General features: G+C 38.8%; 2 protein-coding genes across 3 annotated transcripts; both read left to right on the top strand.

The window, feature by feature from the left end:
• Positions 1–231: 231 nt before the first annotated feature.
• Positions 232–3,941, top strand: LOC117260734 (calnexin-like). Of its 2 annotated transcripts, XM_033632802.2 has the most exons (6): positions 232–331; positions 746–832; positions 2,415–2,534; positions 2,720–2,822; positions 2,926–2,999; positions 3,625–3,941. In XM_033632802.2, exons 2-6 carry the CDS (start codon positions 761–763, stop codon positions 3,631–3,633), a joined length of 378 nt encoding a protein of 125 aa, XP_033488693.2. In that variant the 5' UTR covers positions 232–331; positions 746–760; the 3' UTR covers positions 3,634–3,941. The 2 variants fall into 2 exon arrangements, with proteins under 2 accessions (XP_033488693.2, XP_033488692.2); XM_033632801.2 differs by lacking the exon at positions 232–331 and having other exon boundaries at positions 338–832.
• Positions 3,942–6,768: 2,827 nt separating this feature from the next.
• LOC117261260 (fibrinogen-like protein 1) lies at positions 6,769–15,565 on the top strand. Its single transcript, XM_033633602.2, has 8 exons — positions 6,769–6,954; positions 7,037–7,125; positions 8,924–9,092; positions 9,273–9,432; positions 12,127–12,215; positions 12,798–12,886; positions 13,510–13,697; positions 14,100–15,565. The coding sequence occupies exons 2-8, from the start codon at positions 7,063–7,065 to the stop codon at positions 14,296–14,298; spliced, it is 957 nt and encodes a 318-aa protein (XP_033489493.1). The 5' UTR covers positions 6,769–6,954; positions 7,037–7,062; the 3' UTR covers positions 14,299–15,565.
• Positions 15,566–17,472: the final 1,907 nt, after the last annotated feature.

Raw genomic sequence — 17,472 nt, 5'->3', positions numbered from 1 at the left:
TTACTGAATGCACATAAAAGTGATGAAACAACATAAGCAATTTAATTTTACACTCTTTTTTTTTTTACTACTTTGCTACCCAAACTCTGACCACTTATTTTTAGCATGATAAATGACACTTTGGACACATTTACTTCATAACCATGAAAGGCTGCGTGTGTGTGTATGTATGTTATTAACCATGTTGTACCGCTCTAATGTGGCCACTGCATGCTCTGCAGCCATGACAGTAAATGACTTGGGACCAAAGTCCAACAGCACATGCCTGCAAGATTTCAGGAAGTGACTTTTAAGGAACCTGTGAAAAGAGTGAGAAATCACTGAGTTAAAGGTAGAAACATACTGTTTGGTTCTGTAGCTTCCTCTGTGCTCTGTGCTTCTCTTACTTTTACTCTCACTTCTTTCTCTTTCTTTTGTTAATCTTCTTTGTTTTTGTCTCACTCTGCTTCCTCTTGGAGTCTGGGCATGTTTCTTTTGTCGCATCTCGTTTATTTTCCTCTCTCAGAAGTCTGTGTGTGTTCACAGTCTTTCCTTTTTTTGTCTTTTATCTTTCTGTTCCAGTTTTATCTCTGTAGTCATATGATAGATCTAAAAGATAGAATGTTTTTTTCTGTTCCTCATGCGGATCTTTGAGTGTGTTTTTATCTGAGTGTTTCATTTTGTGTGTGCATGTGAACACATGCAGTATATTGACTGTTAGTGCATGCATGCGGACATGTTTGTGTATGAATGTGTGTGCGTGTAGGTGCGTGTTTCAGACATGGAGATGAACTTTGTGTTGCTGTGCGTGATGCTAATAGCCAGTGTGACACATGCGTCTGCTGCAGCTCAGGTAAGACCTGCTTTTATTGCCTTTATTTATCTTGTAATGAACTAAGTCTGTTACTCACTGTTTGGAAAAGAGAGGTTATTGATGTCAGCACAGGTACATATGTAAACACATATAAATCATAAACAAACAATACAAAAAGGTAGATAAAATGAAACCCCCAAAAATAAATGTAGAGACACTGGAAAAGAGTACTATTAAAATGTATTTTTTCAAAGGTTCAGGGTTTTTTTTAGCTTTATGGTTCTGTAATTAATAAATAGTTCTTAATTATATTTTTAAATTATCATGAAAAAATATGATTCGCTTGAAAATTCAAATTACTTACACAAAAAATGTAATGGGCTGATCAAATCCTGATCTACCTCAGGTGTAGTGATCATATCAGTACTACTGCGTATTATTTGGACTTTCTTTAGAACGGTGTCAAAGTTAGCTGTTTAAGCTGTAGTTGGTAACTTAAAAAAAACATTTTGCCATGTATACGCACGGCACTAAATGAGTATTTCAGAAACATACTTTAGTGCACTGTTCAGTTGTAAAATAAGAAGGCTGGTTCGGCGGGTGGTGCGTAGCGTTTCAGTTGACCATTACCAACATGGCGGCCAGGTCACAAACTTTCTCATTTTACAGCTAAACAGTACACTAAAATATGTTTCTGAAAACATTTGAGAAGTAGACTGTAACAGAATCTTGATTCATATTTGATCAGAGCTGCCTATTTTGGCAGTTTGATTGCAGTTCAGGAGGCATGATTAACATGATTGACAGCTGCGTTAGACACTCCTTAGCTCTGATTGGCTGTTTTTTGTAGATTGTAGCAAGAAGTCATTAGAAGCAGGAGGAAGAGGAGAAGGGGGGACATGATTTTTTTCCCAGATAGTCACAGACCATCTGTCTCATGCTCCTTCTTTTAGAATATAGTGACAGTTTCAGTAAATATGACACAAAGTTATTTTAGTTTTAAAGTTAAAAGCTCAAGTAAAATTAATTCTATGGCTACATATTTCATGGATCAGGTTTCTTTATTTTCAAATCAACCAAAACACAATAGCACTTAATTTTTTATTCCCACAGACTGACTTCATAATGGAATAATTCAATGTTGCATGTGGTCAGATATTACACTACAAGCATGAGTAGTGTCAAAAATATTGCTTCCCCAAGCAGCAACACTTGTATCTAGTTTTAATCAGGGTCATACACCACCTACTGCTCTGATATACATATGCATATGAATTACAGATACAATTATATGAATTACAGGTGAAATTGTCAGCATATTCCCTGTAGCTTTTATGGTCTCCCTCCTGAATGATGTCCCACTTCTTTCCACTTCTTTTCTTTTTAAACATCCTCTATATTCTCTCTTCAGCTCATATTGTTCTTATTTTTCACCGCTTTCCTAGGTTTTTCCTTGCACATGATCATTTGTGATCATAGTATTATTATTCAGGCACTGTGGTTTTGACCTTTCACCTTCATTTGTTGCTTGTTAACAGCTATGCATGTTATATAGTAGGTTGATATACTAAAGGTTTTATCATGTGACAAGTAACGTCCAGTATCTGTATGTGTATTCTAGCCAGGTATCATAGAGAGCCTCCTTATGGCCACCCACCAGCGTCCCTGGCTCTGGGGTGTCTATGTCTTCACTGTTGGACTTCCCATCATTCTCTTCATTAGCTTCATGTGGCCTGACGTGGTAGAGTATTTCTGCTTATGCATGTGTGTGTGTTATTGTTTAGCTTTAGAACTATAAGAAGTTTAATGTGTCAGTGTGATTTAGTTCTCTAGAGACAAATAGTGTAGCTATAGTACAAGAAGTCATAGTGTGTGTGTGTGTGTGTGTGTGTGTGTGTGTGTGTGTGTGTGTGTGTTTCCATACAGAGGTTTGGGCCCCCTGATCAACAGTATTACTACAAGAAGTCTGATGATGCTCAGCCAGATGACCCTGAGTTCTCACAGCGGACAGAGGCAGTGGATATAAAAGGTAACTTTTTATTTTTTGATTATTAAAAGTAACAGAGGAGCTACAGTACTATTTGAGTAGTTGTTGTACTCCAGGTGATAGTTATGTTTTCCAATCTCTTCAGGAAAGGCTGACAGAGCTGCAACAAGGAAGAGAGACACTCATGGTAAACAGATGAAATCTGACTTAGACCTGAAGGTGAGATTCAACACATAATGTGAAGGTGATAAAGGCTGACTGGTAACACACACTACATCTGGGCAGGGCTAGTGTTTGCCAAGTTTAGCTCAAATGTCATCAATCCTTTAAGCATTATCCATTTAAGTTTCCAAATATTGTGTTAAAATCAGGAATCTAACTAAAAACCTATTTTAAAAAAATCCATTGACTTTGAGACAGGAGAACAGCAAGTACAGAAATGCTACATGTTCTGTTTGTGTTTTAACAGCTGCGTCACTATGAGCAACTGTGACACATTCGCCTCGGTCTCCAGTATACACGGTCACTCATTTACCTGAACCATCTGTTTGTCTAAAAAGGTTATGATCCAGTAGGAATGTAGTAGAACCTGAGTCTAAAAGATGACTGGTGGAATATCAATTCTGACAACCAAACACGCAACAATCAGACAATATAATGCTGGCAACAGTCTTAATTCAATATTTAAAGCTTACTTACTCATCTGGATGGCTGGGGCAAAATGCCACTTATGTTCAAACCTGTTATTTGCAAAGTTCATTCTTGTCCCTGAAACTGTGGTTAACAAAAACTAATTGTGTGCATTTGTGTGTGTGTGTGTGTGTGTGTGTGTGTGTTTGTGCAGGATCATTGATCAGTGTGACGACCTCAGGAGTGGAAAGCACCACTACAGTCAAGAAGACGCTGAGCAATCACATCTTTGGCCAGTCTAACTGATGACTGGATGAAACTACACAGTGTGAACACAGCGTCTGAGGACTGACAAATAGGCAAATCTTTTATTTCCAAGTATTATCATATGTTTTTAAGTATTTTTCAATGTTCCCATTGATTGTATTATTCTTAGTGCGCAAACACTGCCAAACAAAATACAAAATATGTTCTACCTCTGCTTCTAAGAGTATTACATTTGCAGTTGGAATAAAGGATTTGAACTCCCCAGCTTGTTTAAGGCTAGAGAATCTTTGTTGTTGTTTTGTTTTCTCATTAATGCTATCAGGCTCTAATAGTTACATCCACACATACACAACATACTACAGCTGTTCATTATTTAACTAAGATTTGCTAGATTGTACTGGATTGTCCTTTATCTCATGATCCTCATTATCATTAGGCATATAATAACAACTTGTGGTCAGGCACAGGCCTCCAGGAACTGCGCCATGCTTTGAAGCCAGTTTTAGTGGTCAAGCAGTGGAATTACATCCATCACGTGATGCAATTGGAACCAAAAATACTTATACTGTGAGAAAATGTAACACAAAATGATTAGTTTTACTTTAAGAATTTGAGCAATTCTGTCCAATAACATTTGGAAAGTGCAGAAGAGCCACACAGTTATATAATTTCATGCCCATTCAAGTTAGCAGCATGCTAAACCAGAAGTACTCAGCTCGGCTGCTGGAAGTCTTTAGTACGCCTGGTCTATGGGCCCAATAATGTGGAAGCTGCACCAATCATCCAGGTAATTTTATACGTGGTGGTTAAAGGTTTTTGGCTTTGTGTGCCACTGAATTTTATGAATGAACAGGGTCCCGCCTCCAAAGCTGTATTAAGGTCTCCTTATTCATTCATGGTTAGGTTCCTCTTACTTCCAGTTGAAGTTCCACTCACATCGCGCTTAAATCCTGCTCATTCCAAACACAAATACAGAAACAGATACAGATACAGATACAGAAACAGAAACAGATACAGATATAGATACTGGTGTACTTGCTCATCCCCAGGCCTGTGGATTTGGAGGTTTTCCTGGTATAATTGAAATGACCCATCTAGATTTACTGTTGAAGCCAAACATAGTTTTAATATTTTGTGAAAGAAATAGACATAATTTGAATTAGGCTTACGTGCATCCTTGCCAAACGTTAATAACATAATCCAACACTCTCTAAGTCTGTACAGTAATCATAAAGCTACCACCAACACCTGCTTAGCTTAGCATTGCATCAGTGTTGGGCTCATTTCTTCAACAATGTATAATTTTACTCATTACTCTTTTCAAAAGTAATAATATTACTTTACTTATTACTCCCTGCCAGCAGTAATTTGTCACAATACTTGTTGTATTACTTTTCTGTTACACCCCATAAAATTGGTAGTAAGTAACCTGTAGCTAAGGCTAGATAGCTTGCAAACATTTTTTTACCTGGGGTTTTCTGTTGTCTGTGTCAGTACTTTCCAACTCATGGGGCAACATGTCATCCACCACATATCCAACCACAAGCTTCATCACTTCTTTGTAGCCTGCAACTGTTTATGATTAAAATGCAGTTTTAGTTGTTTAGCCAGTGTCGGGCTACAGCTGACTTCCACAGCCAAAGAGGGCTCATCTTTAGTGTGGTGTATTTCCTGGAGCTTCACGTTATTGTGCTGTCGGTTGTAGTAGCTCAAGTGTTTCAGGCCGGAGGTTTGAGGATGTGTTTATGACAGTGGAAAGAGTTTTAGTCCAACTACCTGCAGCAGCTTAAGGTTAAGTGTTTCCAACTAGCTTGCTGCTTTGTGACATGCCTAGGAAGTGCACCAATTAAAAAAACGAGTATGCTGATGTAATTGTTGTATGTCAAGTCAGTAGTGATTGTAATGACTGTAAAATTATTACAGAAATTTTACTAGTAATTAGCTACACTACTCGTTACTGGAAAAACTGTTACTAGTCACGCATCACTGTTCAACACTGCATAGCACAAAGACTGGAAATAGCTAGACTGTAACAAAATCCACCCAATAGAACCTTTAAGACTCACTTTTGTAATTAACATCTGAACTAAAGAAACATGCAGGATTATCTCAACTGGGAGCAGCTGCATTCTCAAGTCATTGCCTTTATACTATGCTAAGCTAACCAGCTGCTGACTGTAGCTGCCATAGATGAATAAAGAGAAATGGATACAGCTTTGGAGGCGGGGAATATCTTAGGGAATGTTCACTGCTGCAATAATCGCACAGTGATGCATGAAGCCAAAAATGTTGGACTTCTCAGGTGTAAAATTACCCACATCTTCCATACTGCGAGGCCCATAGAAGAAGTGCACGAGAGACTTTCGCCAACTGGCTAGCCTCCTGTTTAGCTCTCCGCCAATCTGAATGGGGATAAAAGGATTTAACTGTGAGGCTGTTACAGACTTTTGAAATGTTATCAGACTGAATAAATCAAATCACAACAGTGAAATGAGTCATTTAGTGATGGTAGTAAAATTAATAAAATAAGAAGGATCCACTGACATCTCTTTCCCAATGTAACGGAAAAGTGTTTTTGGGTCTATTTTAACCTTGCACACAGGAGAATGGTATCAATTTTCTTATCTAACTCTTGGCAAGAAAGAGACAGAGCCTATTTTCCAAAACAGCTGCTTTGTGTGAAGCAAATAACAAAACCTTGTCTCCTTTTTTGGGCAAAACACACATCTTTTCTTCATTTTGAATCACTTGAAATTGGTCACTGCCACATGATTCACTCAAGTTCCTTGCAGATGAAATGTGTCCTTCTGCTCTGCCCCTTCCCGCATTGTTCAGCTCTGACCTTCAGTGGCATTTAGCCACTCGCAACATTTACTTAAAATGGTACAATCCTGCTCATCAACAAAATGACTACCCGAGTCTTTTAATGACACTCACAGAGCTGGATAAGTGGCCATGAAGGAGGGGAGAAATCAAAGAGCTGGCAGGAGGAGAACAGGAGAGAGTTCTGAGGGAAGGAGGACAGATGGCAGATCACAGACAAAAGCAGAGATTTGAGGAGTTTTTTGGCCTTGTTTCCTCTGATCAGATGCATATGTTTGTGTTTTTTATTCTCTGTAATATTACAAAACAGATCTTCCCGAAAGTGTGTCTACTTTTGGCAAGTGTACATCTGCTCTAGACACTCCCTGCATATTTGGTGTAGTTTATGACTGTAGAGAATCAGGCATTTCGTCAGATTCTCCTTCCCCTCGGACAGAGCTTTGTTTGGGTCCAGGTAACAAATCTAACATGCTGTTGGTGAAAATCAATCAGATTCAACTAAACTCTAAGACGTAGGTCTTCTTCTAATCTTGTAGCTTTGTGCTATCCAAACAAGAAGAGGATGGGAGGCTCACTGCTGTTCATAGGACTGATGGTCATCGCAGCTTGCTCTCAGTCTCTCTGTGTAAGTACTCTGCAAAGTCAGGCTGTTGTGCTGATTTACAGTTGGTTCATTAATATTTCACTTACAAGCCACGGACTTCTTCTTGACACCATTTATGTGTGGTTATGCTAATGTGTTCCTATCATGTATTTTCTATCTGGAAATGTGTTATTGTGGCTGTAACTGTTGTTTACTTCATAAAACATTGTGTATAAGGTGCACTTTGAGCGGGCCTGTATTTCAAAAGAGGTGATTAGATCCATTTATTTACTTTACTTAGGCCTACGTACTTTATCAATTTTGCTTGGGGAATTTACCCTTTTCAAAGTTGCAAGACCAATTCCAGTGAATGTAAACTTTTCACACCACCTAACGTCCAAGCTCAGTGTCTGTTTAAATATGCATCCCGTTTTAGCAGCACTGGGGAGAGTTAACCATATCCTTACAGTGGTAGGGGTAATGCCTTTGTGTTTGTCACACTGAAAAACACAAGTAGTTGTTGTCATTTTACAGGAATAGCTTAACATAAAAAAAAACAGTTGCATGCAAAAGTTTGGACACTCCTGGTCAGGTTTTCTTTTACTGTGAGTAGTTAAGTAAGTAGAAGATGAGCTGATTTCCAAAAGGCATGAAGTTAAAGATGACACTCTTCTTCAACATTTTAAGCAAGATTACTTTTTTATTTCAATATTTTACAAGTTACAAAATAACACAAGGAAAAGGGCTTGAAGCAAAAGTTTGGGCACCTTGCATGGTCAGTATTTAGTATTGCCCCCTTTGGCAAGTATCATCGGACAAAGACAGGCTGGCTTTTTCCTCGTTTCCAGTCTTTATGCTAAGCTAAGTTAATCAGCTGCTGGTTCTAACTTCAAATTTGATGTGCAGTTGGCATCAATCTCATCCTCTAAGATGAAACATGCTTTTCAACATTTTAAGCAAGATCAGTGCATTATTTTTGTTTTGTACAATTCTAGAGTGAAAAAAAGGAGCAGCATGCAAAAGTTTGGCCAAGATGAAAGAATGGATTCAATTAAATTCCAGCAAAGTCTGGAAGTGAACATCACATCATCTGTAAAAAAGCTTCCTAACACTCTTTGTAACCAGCTAAGAGTCTTTCAATTCTTGTTTGGAGGATTTTCATCCATTCTTCATTGCAAAAGGCTTCTAGCTCTGTGAGATTCTGGCGCTGTCCTGCATGCACTGCTCTTTTGAGGTCTGTCTACAGACTGTGAGGAATATTGTAGAAACCTTCAGCTCACTCGTCTTGGAGTAGTCCATTGTGGATTTCGAGGTGTGTTAGGGATCACTGTCCTGTTGTAGAAGCCATCCTCTTTTCATCTTCAGCTTTTTTACAGATGGTGTGATGTTCACTTCCAGACTAAAGACTGGAAACGAGGAAAAAGCCAGCCTGTCTTTGTCCGATGGTAACTAAATCTGCCCGCTGTTTCCATTAGCTGCTTAGAAACAAATAAACTAGGCTAATTGGTAGGTGTCTCCTTATCTCATTTTTTTACTCCAACTTTTTTTTGTTAAAAGCAAAAATCACCTCAAGCGAGTATATTTTGCTGTTTCCATACAACTTAAAAACTTCAAAATGTGCATAAGAATAATCTTATGAAAACATGGCTACAGTAAGTCACTACTCTCAGCAAAGAAATAGCCCAGCACATAACCTCCATAAAACCACAACTTCACATTTTTACATATCTGGGTTTTGTATGAATAAAAAATATATTTACACTATGCATAATTTATCTCAGAGTTAGGGAATGGATCTGAGTGAATTATCACAAATTTAGCAATCCAAATGTGTGCGTAGGAGTCAGACAGTTGCCTTGAGGAGGTGGCTCGTCTGAGGGAAAAGGAGAAGCTTCTGAAAGTGAAGCTTGAGAAACAAAAACTCCTCCTACATAAACTACAACAGCTGGATCAACCTGGCAAGGAGGACACAGCCAAACCTGACCAGAGCCAAGACACCCAGTACACAGGTCAGGGTCGCAGCCTCAGGACTGCACAACAACATTTAAAAGCTTAAAATATCTTTCAAGTCTCGTATTGCAAAAAATACAGGAACAAGAGATGCACTGAATACAGAGTGTGTATTTGTGTGTGTGTGTGTGTGTGTGTGTGTGTGTGTGTGTGTGTGTGTGTGTGTGTGTTTGTGTCAGACTGCGCCCAGCTTTTCAGTTCTGGTTTCAGATCTAGTGGTGTCTACACAATCACTCCCCTCGGCAGCCCTGGCCCAGTCAGAGCCTACTGTGATATGAGCGATGGAGGTGGCTGGATCGTCATTCAAAGACGACTCGATGGAACAGAGAGGTTTAACAGGTGTGTCTGATGTCTGATAACTATAGTGTTCAATAATAGATCCAATTGAAAGTGATGCATTCTATCTATCTATCTATTCCAGAGCAAACTATTACTCAGCATTAATAGAAGACAATAAGAACAACCCCAGGTTTCTTTTCAGCACTGTAGCCAGGCTGACTGAGAGTCAAAGCTCTATTGAGCCTTGTATTCCTTTAGCCCTTAGCAGTAATGATTTTATGAGCTTTTTTAATGACAAAATTCTAACTATTAGAGGCAAAATTCATGACCTTGTGTCCTCAGATAGTACCTATCTAACCTCAAACACAGCTGTAAAACCTAATATATATTTAGATTGCTTCTCCCCAATTTCTCTTCAAGAATTGACCGCAGTGATTTCTTAGACCCCATCCCAACTAGGCTACTTAAGGAGGTCTTTCCTTTAGTTAACACTCATATATTAGATATGATCAATCTATCCTTATTAACAGGCTATGTACCACAGTCTTTTAAGGTAGCTGTAATTAAACCTCTACTAAAAAAGCCCACCCTGGATCCAGAGGTGTTAGCCAACTATAGACCAATATCTAATCTTCCCTTTATGTCAAAGATCCTCAAGAAAGTAGTCGCAGACCAGCTGTGTGATTTTCTCCATGATAATAATTTATTTGAGGAATTTCAGTCAGGATTTAGAGTGCATCATAGCACTGAGACAGCACTAGTTAAAATTACAAATGACCTTCTGATTGCTTCAGACAAAGGACTCGTCTCTGTACTTGTTTTATTAGATCTTAGTGTGGCGTTTGACACAACTGACCATCAAATTCTACTGCAGAGACTGGATCACTTAATTGGCCTAAAAGGTTCTGCACTAAGCTGGTTTAAATCTTATTTATCTGATCGTTTTCAGTTTGTTGACGTTCATAATGAATCATCCTTACGTACCAAAGTTTGTTTTGGAGTTCCGCAAGGTTCTGTGCTCGGACCAATCCTATTTACTCTATATATGCTTCCTTTAGGTAACATCATCAGAAATCACTCTATAAATTTCCATTGTTATGCGGATGATACACAGTTGTATTTATCAATGAAGCCAGAAGAAAGTAATCAATTAACTAAACTCCATAACTGCCTTAAAGACATAAAAACTTGGATGAGCACCAATTTCCTGATGTTAAATTCAGACAAAACTGAAGTTATTGTTCTTGGCCCCAAACAACTCAGAGACTCTTTATCTGATGACATAGTTTCTCTAGATGGCATTGCTCTGGCCTCTAGCACTACCGTAAGAAACCTCGGAGTAATATTTGATCAAGATTTGTCTTTTAATTCTCATTTAAAACAAACCTCACGGACTGCATTTTTTCATCTGCGTAATATTGCGAAAATTAGGCCTATCCTGACCCGAAAAGATGCAGAAAAATTGGTCCACGCTTTTGTTACCTCTAGGCTGGATTACTGTAACTCTCTATTATCAGGTAGCTCTAGTAAGTCCTTAAAAACTCTCCAGCTAATTCAGAATGCAGCAGCACGTGTACTAACAGGAACTAAGAAACAAGATCATATTTCTCTTGTTTTAGCTTCTCTGCACTGGCTCCCTGTAAAATCCAGAATTGAATTTAAAATCCTACTGTTAACTTATAAAGCTCTAAATGGTCAAGCTCCGTCATATCTTAGAGAGCTCATAGTGCCATATTATCCCACCAGAACACTGCGCTCTGAGAACGCAGGGTTACTCGTGGTCCCTAAAGTCTCCAAAAGTAGATCAGGAGCCAGAGCCTTCAGCTATCAGGCTCCTCTCCTGTGGAATCATGTTCCTGTTACGGTCCGGGAGGCAGACACCGTCTCCACATTTAAGACTAGACTTAAGACTTTCCTCTTTGATAAAGCTTATAGTTAGGGCTGGCTCAGGCTTGCCCTGTACCAGCCCCTAGTTAGGCTGACTTAGGCCTAGTCTGCCAGAGGACCCTCCTATAATACACTGGGCACCTTCTCTCCTTTTCTCTCTCTCTCTCTCTCTCTCTCTCTCTCGTATTCCATTACTGCATCTTGCTAACTCGGCCATTCGGGATGTCACTAACTCGGCTTCTTCTCCGGAGCCTTTGTGCTCCACTGTCTCTCAGATTAACTCATATCGCAGCAGTGCCTGGACAGCGTGATGTGTGTGGTTGTGCTGCTGCCGTGGTCCTGCCAGATGCCTCCTGCTGCTGCTGCCATCATTAGTCATACTTCTACTGTTATTATACACATATGACTATTGTCACACATGTATACTGCCAGATATTGATACATACTTTCAACATATTGTACCACAGTAGCCAGAACTATAACTATAATATTATTACTTTCAATAATGTTGTTGTAAGCTACTGTCATTACCTGCATCTCTCTCTCTCTCTCTCTCTCTCTCTCTCTCTCTCTCTGTCTCATTGTGTCATACGGATTACTGTTAATTTATTATGCTGATCTGTTCTGTATGACATCTATTGCACGTCTGTCCGTCCTGGAAGAGGGATCCCTCCTCAGTTGCTCTTCCTGAGGTTTCTACCGTTTTTTTCCCCGTTAAAGGGGTTTTTTGGGGAGTTTTTCCTTATCCGCTGCGAGGGTCATAAGGACAGAGGGATGTCGTATAAATATAAATAAATAAATAATTATAAATAAAATTGATTGATTGATTGATCGATCGATCTATCTATCTATCTATCTATCTATCAGGTCCTGGGCAGAGTACAAGGATGGTTTTGGAGATGTGGATGCAGAGTTTTGGCTCGGCAATGACAACCTGCATTACATCACCACACAAGGTCAACAGTGCTTCTTTTACAAAATGTTTTAATTCAAAGCTGTACTAATCAATATTCAATTACTGACAATAAACCAAGCAATAACAATAGTTTATTTTCCCTGGTATATGGCGGCTGATCTCGCTCTCTGCTCAGAGGATAAGGAGCTCCAGGCTCCCAATTTACAAACACTTTCGACGTCTGTTCTTCTTCTTTGAGTTAGCTGCTAATTGCTATCAGCTGCTTTTTACAGTAAATCTCCCTGGATGGGTTGCATACATACCACATTGTCAAAACATTACACCTGTTCCGCCCATGATCCCATCCTGCTGGATGTCCCTTTTATACAGAAGTCTTTCCAGGGCTATTACTTCCTCTAATGCCGTTTTAAAGGTGAGACAACTCTGTCCTCCCATTCTGCGTTTGTACCTTTTATACAGAACAGCTAGGAGGAATAACAGCGTGAAATTCCAGCCTTGAAAAGGCAGTGTAAAAGTGCTATAGTGACAGACCTCCAGAGAATTATCACCCATTCTTCTTGAGTTGATGGGACATGTGTTGTTTTTGTATTTTCAGAAGACTTTTATTTTTTGTCTGTTACAGGAAATTACTCACTGAGGATTATCCTGGGAGACTTTTATGGTTCCAAGCGCTATGCTGAGTACGAGAACTTCAAAGTGGCCAATGAAAAGGTGCTGATGCTGACTGACCACAAAAACTAAATATATTTTGAATTAGAATATTAGACTGAATATTTTGGGGGGCAAAGATTTACAAATATTTGAGTATCCTGAGGAAAGTAGTAAAGTAACTACCTAGTACATCTATCTTGTTTTCATCTGCTAATGTAAGATAGTTCCCCCCCTTCTCCCTCATGGAAAAAATTAAGGGAATCGTCACCATTCTGGGAAATTATTTGCTTTCTTGCTGAGAGTTAGATGAGAAGAATGATGCTACTCTAATGTCTGTACAGCCAGCAGCTGGTTAGCTTAGCTAAGCAAAAGCCTGGAAAAAGGGGGAAGTAGCTAGCATTGCTCTGTCCAAAGAAACCTCACACCTCTGAAACTCAACAATTTACACATTATACCTTTTTTCCCCCAAATCCCTTCAAAAACCAAAGTGTAGAGCAAGCTTCTCTTTTTTGGCCGGTCCAGTGACTCTCTATATATTCTCATATTTAGCATAGGTAACATGAGAGTGGTTATGACTTAATCATCGAACACTCCACAAGAAAGTAAATAAGTGTATTTTCCAAAATGTCAAACTGTTCCTTTATTTTTTAAGCAAGCAACTCTCCTCATATCTCTTTCTGCAGGATCACTACCGACTGACCTTTGGATCTTATGTAGGTACAGCTGGAGATGCTCTGTCTGGAAATTATGAGGTTGGTGTGTCACACTGGGCCAGTCACCAGAGCATCAAATTCAGCACCTATGACAAGGACAACGATAATTACGAAGGAAACTGTGCCCAGGAAGACAAAGGAGGCTGGTGGTTCAACAGGTACGAGTTTTGTGATACTAGTGGAGTGCCCATTCAAAATATGACTGCTTGAACCTGGCTGATTGGTGGCCTCTGGTTTGTTGCTACTTGCAGCTTTCTCGAGAACTGCTCATTCAAACAACTTCACACTTGACACTGCACTTCTTTGGGTCCTAAGCAATACACCTGCCATGACATGGTTGCATCCCCTGCGACCCTATGCTGGAGTATATGTGTCATTTGCTAAGAGCTAGCTACTTGGGACCAGGCTATTTCCAAATGTGAAGTTGATCGGATGAATGGTTGTCGAGAAATTTTAAGGACAGACATGATATGTACACATATTCAGCAAGATGGTCACAGTCATTCGTTGCAGTAAAAAATTACAAAATATTATTTCCTCTCCATTCTGTCTTTTCTTAGGTGTCACTCAGCCCATCTTAATGGCCTGTACTACTCCCGTGGGCACTATAGTGCGGTGACAGACGATGGTATAGTTTGGTACACTTGGAGAGGATGGTGGTACTCCCTGAAGACCAGCATCATGAAGCTGCGACCCACTGACTTCAAAGTTGATCCCATCAACGACCCTAATGCTGTCCAACGCAAACCACCTTCTTAGAGCAAACATGAGCAGATATTAAATCTTGGCTCAACTATTTTTGTCAGAAACAGCCTGGCAAATAGTATGAAAACATGTGAAATCATATTTCAAGCACAATAAATCATTAACTTCATTTTAACTTCTCAAATTCTCAAAACTTGTTCGCATACTAAGCACTAATCAACCCCACTGCATAGAAACCTGCTGAAGGAAGCGTTGATCTACTGCTAGATCACATAGCACCACTGTGCTAACTAACATTACATAACAATCAAGGGGGGCACTATAAATGTTTACATCTTGCGCAATCACGAGCACGAGCCTCTTGTCCATGAGTAGATGCTCACTTTCTTCTGCGTAGTGATATGGTTGGTGGGTGTAGTTTGGTAGAAAGATCTTACATGAAACTGCTGACAACAAGGTCTGTGGATTATCTTGAGTAATTGGGTCATGATTTCTGTAAAGAGACATTGCTGTTGACTTTTCAAAATGTATTTCTTGTGGTGTTTTGAGCACCACAAGCCGAGTGCCATCTAGTTCCATTACACTGGAGAAAGGACAGACATCTCTATGGCCGATATCTCCAGCACTCAGCAACTCACATCAACACAATCTAGACTGATAAATAGCACTACAGATAAGGGAGAATTGTAGCCTATTTTTGTTTTTGGGGTGAACTGTCTCTTTAACAATCCAGTGAAATCTTTGAAGACTTAAGTATCTTCTTCTTTAATATCTTCTATAGCAACATACTGACAGCTTTTTGCTTGACATGATTGTTGAAAGGGGAAGTAGCTTGTACTCACAGCTGTCTGTTTTTAGTTTGGTGGAGAAAAAGGAAATCTGATATCAGTGTGTGTGCCAGACACAGACAGAAACATTGGACAGAAGGCAGTGAAAGGAACCATTATCATGTCATTGTAAATGGCTGTAACAAGAACTGGATGTGTTCTTTTTTAATACAATGATATATGACACAAGGAGCAGCTGAGCGCTGGTAGTTTGCCCAAATGTTATGAAGATTAATATAAACTGTTTATGTATCACAAACTGCTATTACAGGAAAAACAAATAGGGCTACACAACAATAGTTATCTCTTAAGATGTTAGAAAGTGACATAAGATAGAAAAAAAATCATAAACACGTAGGATTGCTTTTAGGGTTTTATATGTGCTGTACTTCATCTCACACAGGTTATTATTTACAGCTCAGATTGTGAACAGAGTGTATCTGTCTGCCATTTACATTATAACCCTGATTCACCAAATAAAACAAAGAATCACATCCCCTTGTCCATTCAATTTTTTCATATCCTTGAATGAGCACCTTTAAGACCCGACCAATTGTAAATATTATTCAGTCAAGGATACCTGTACCTTGACCATAACCTTTTACACACTTTATGTATTACTGATCATGTGTTACCAGTTCTTAAAGCTCATATGGAGAAAAGATATAATGCTCAGAGCAGAGCCTCACTATATCATTTTTCAACAGTGTATGTAAAAGTAAACGTCACATTTCCCTCATATTGTGAAGGATTGATTTATGTTGCAAAGAAAATGTGTCACACCACATCCACGTCACAATTTAATGTCTCCCAGTTATTGTCTTGAAAGCATATCCATGCATGTCGCTGGTCCAAGATTGACATGAAATTGAATTTATCTGTCATATTGTCTCATCGACTGATGAAAAGTGATCTGCTGATCTGCTGATCTGCTGCCACTCGTTGATTTGATTATGAATCCAAAATCCTTCATATGACTTGGCTTGATACTTATAAAGGAAACTCCTTTTTGAATATTAAGCCTGTAAGGGTAGCTTTTAATTCTTATACATTTTGTTATGGCATGTCATGGTAAATCTATCGATAAACAAAATCAAGTTTTTATTGATCTTTTTTTTCTTGTTAGCTAATTGCTGATTGTTATAGTGGGACGAGTTACTGGCAAAGTGGGACAGCCCTTCCCTGTTTCTGTGTCCCTCATAAATTTAGCTACCCAGCTAGATTTTTCAACATGGACTCACTTAACACCTAGCAGTGATGAACATGTTTCATACATTGTCTCAAACAGCAAACAAAGCCTGCCCATGCATTATTTGTTCCATGACAAGTGGTGATGAGAATGGCCTCACTGAAGACAGGAAGGCTTTCTATTGCATGGCCTGTACTGACACAAAGACGAACCTACTATACGAAAAGCAGAAATCAAATTTAGCCTGTGAATTATCTATAAGTAGTACCAGTCATGAAGGTTCCTCTTTTTATATTTAAATATAATATTGTGAGGGGGGTGGGGGGTGAATCTGCTAAACAATGTGTTTTAAGTGTCTGTTTGCCAGTAAAGGTGTCCCACTTTGACAGTATCATCATGTAAAATGTGTTTTTGTGTTGCTATTTGTTTAAGGAAGAGGTTTCTTTCTTTTTTCTTCAGTGTAGTATAGTAGAGGTCTTCAGTTATTTAGAGTAGTATCATATGAGAGGCTAAGAAATTTGGATCACAATTTAAAATGACAGAAAGTAAATTATCAACAAGTGTCCCAGTATTACCAGTATTCACCTGTGAAGTTATCTGAAGTGAATATGACTAAAACATAATTTGTCATTACTGTTAAAAACATTATTTGTATGTATTCTTCATGACACCTTTCTACCACAACACAGGGAACAGACTATTCATAATGTCAGACAGCAGTGTGTTTAGTCAATGTTTTTTTCATCCAGACACTTAATTTATAATAAAGAGGTATACAACATTTTTTTTTCGAGAAAACAACATGTCAGAGGTAGTTAAAGTCCATTCATTGCTTCCAGAGTGCAAAGTAAATGTACGTCCTTTAAAACAGTCATCTTCTAATGAGGTGCCATACTGCTTCAGCTCAACAATAAACCGCTTAAAGTAGGTTTTGGAGTCAGACCATTTCGATTTATGGATATGGAATTTACTAAGAATGACCAGAGGCTGAATAATATAGATAATATTACCATCCATCCCACGGAACACAAAATATAACATCAGTGCCATTTTCCTGTTTATGTATCCAAAATAAACTTGCATGCTCACAGTGAAAGAACAAAAGCACATGTATAATCTATATTTAGCTTAAATCTTTCCTCCTTTTCTCGGTAAATGTACATTTTTGAAGGACATTTCTTTCACTTTAGCATTGATACTATATTTGTTTAA

This window comes from Epinephelus lanceolatus, chromosome 7 (assembly GCF_041903045.1).
Source record: "Epinephelus lanceolatus isolate andai-2023 chromosome 7, ASM4190304v1, whole genome shotgun sequence".
NCBI lineage: Eukaryota > Metazoa > Chordata > Actinopteri > Perciformes > Serranidae > Epinephelus > Epinephelus lanceolatus.
Note: the sequence above shows the minus strand (reverse complement) of the source record. Positions and strands in the feature narration are given on the sequence as shown.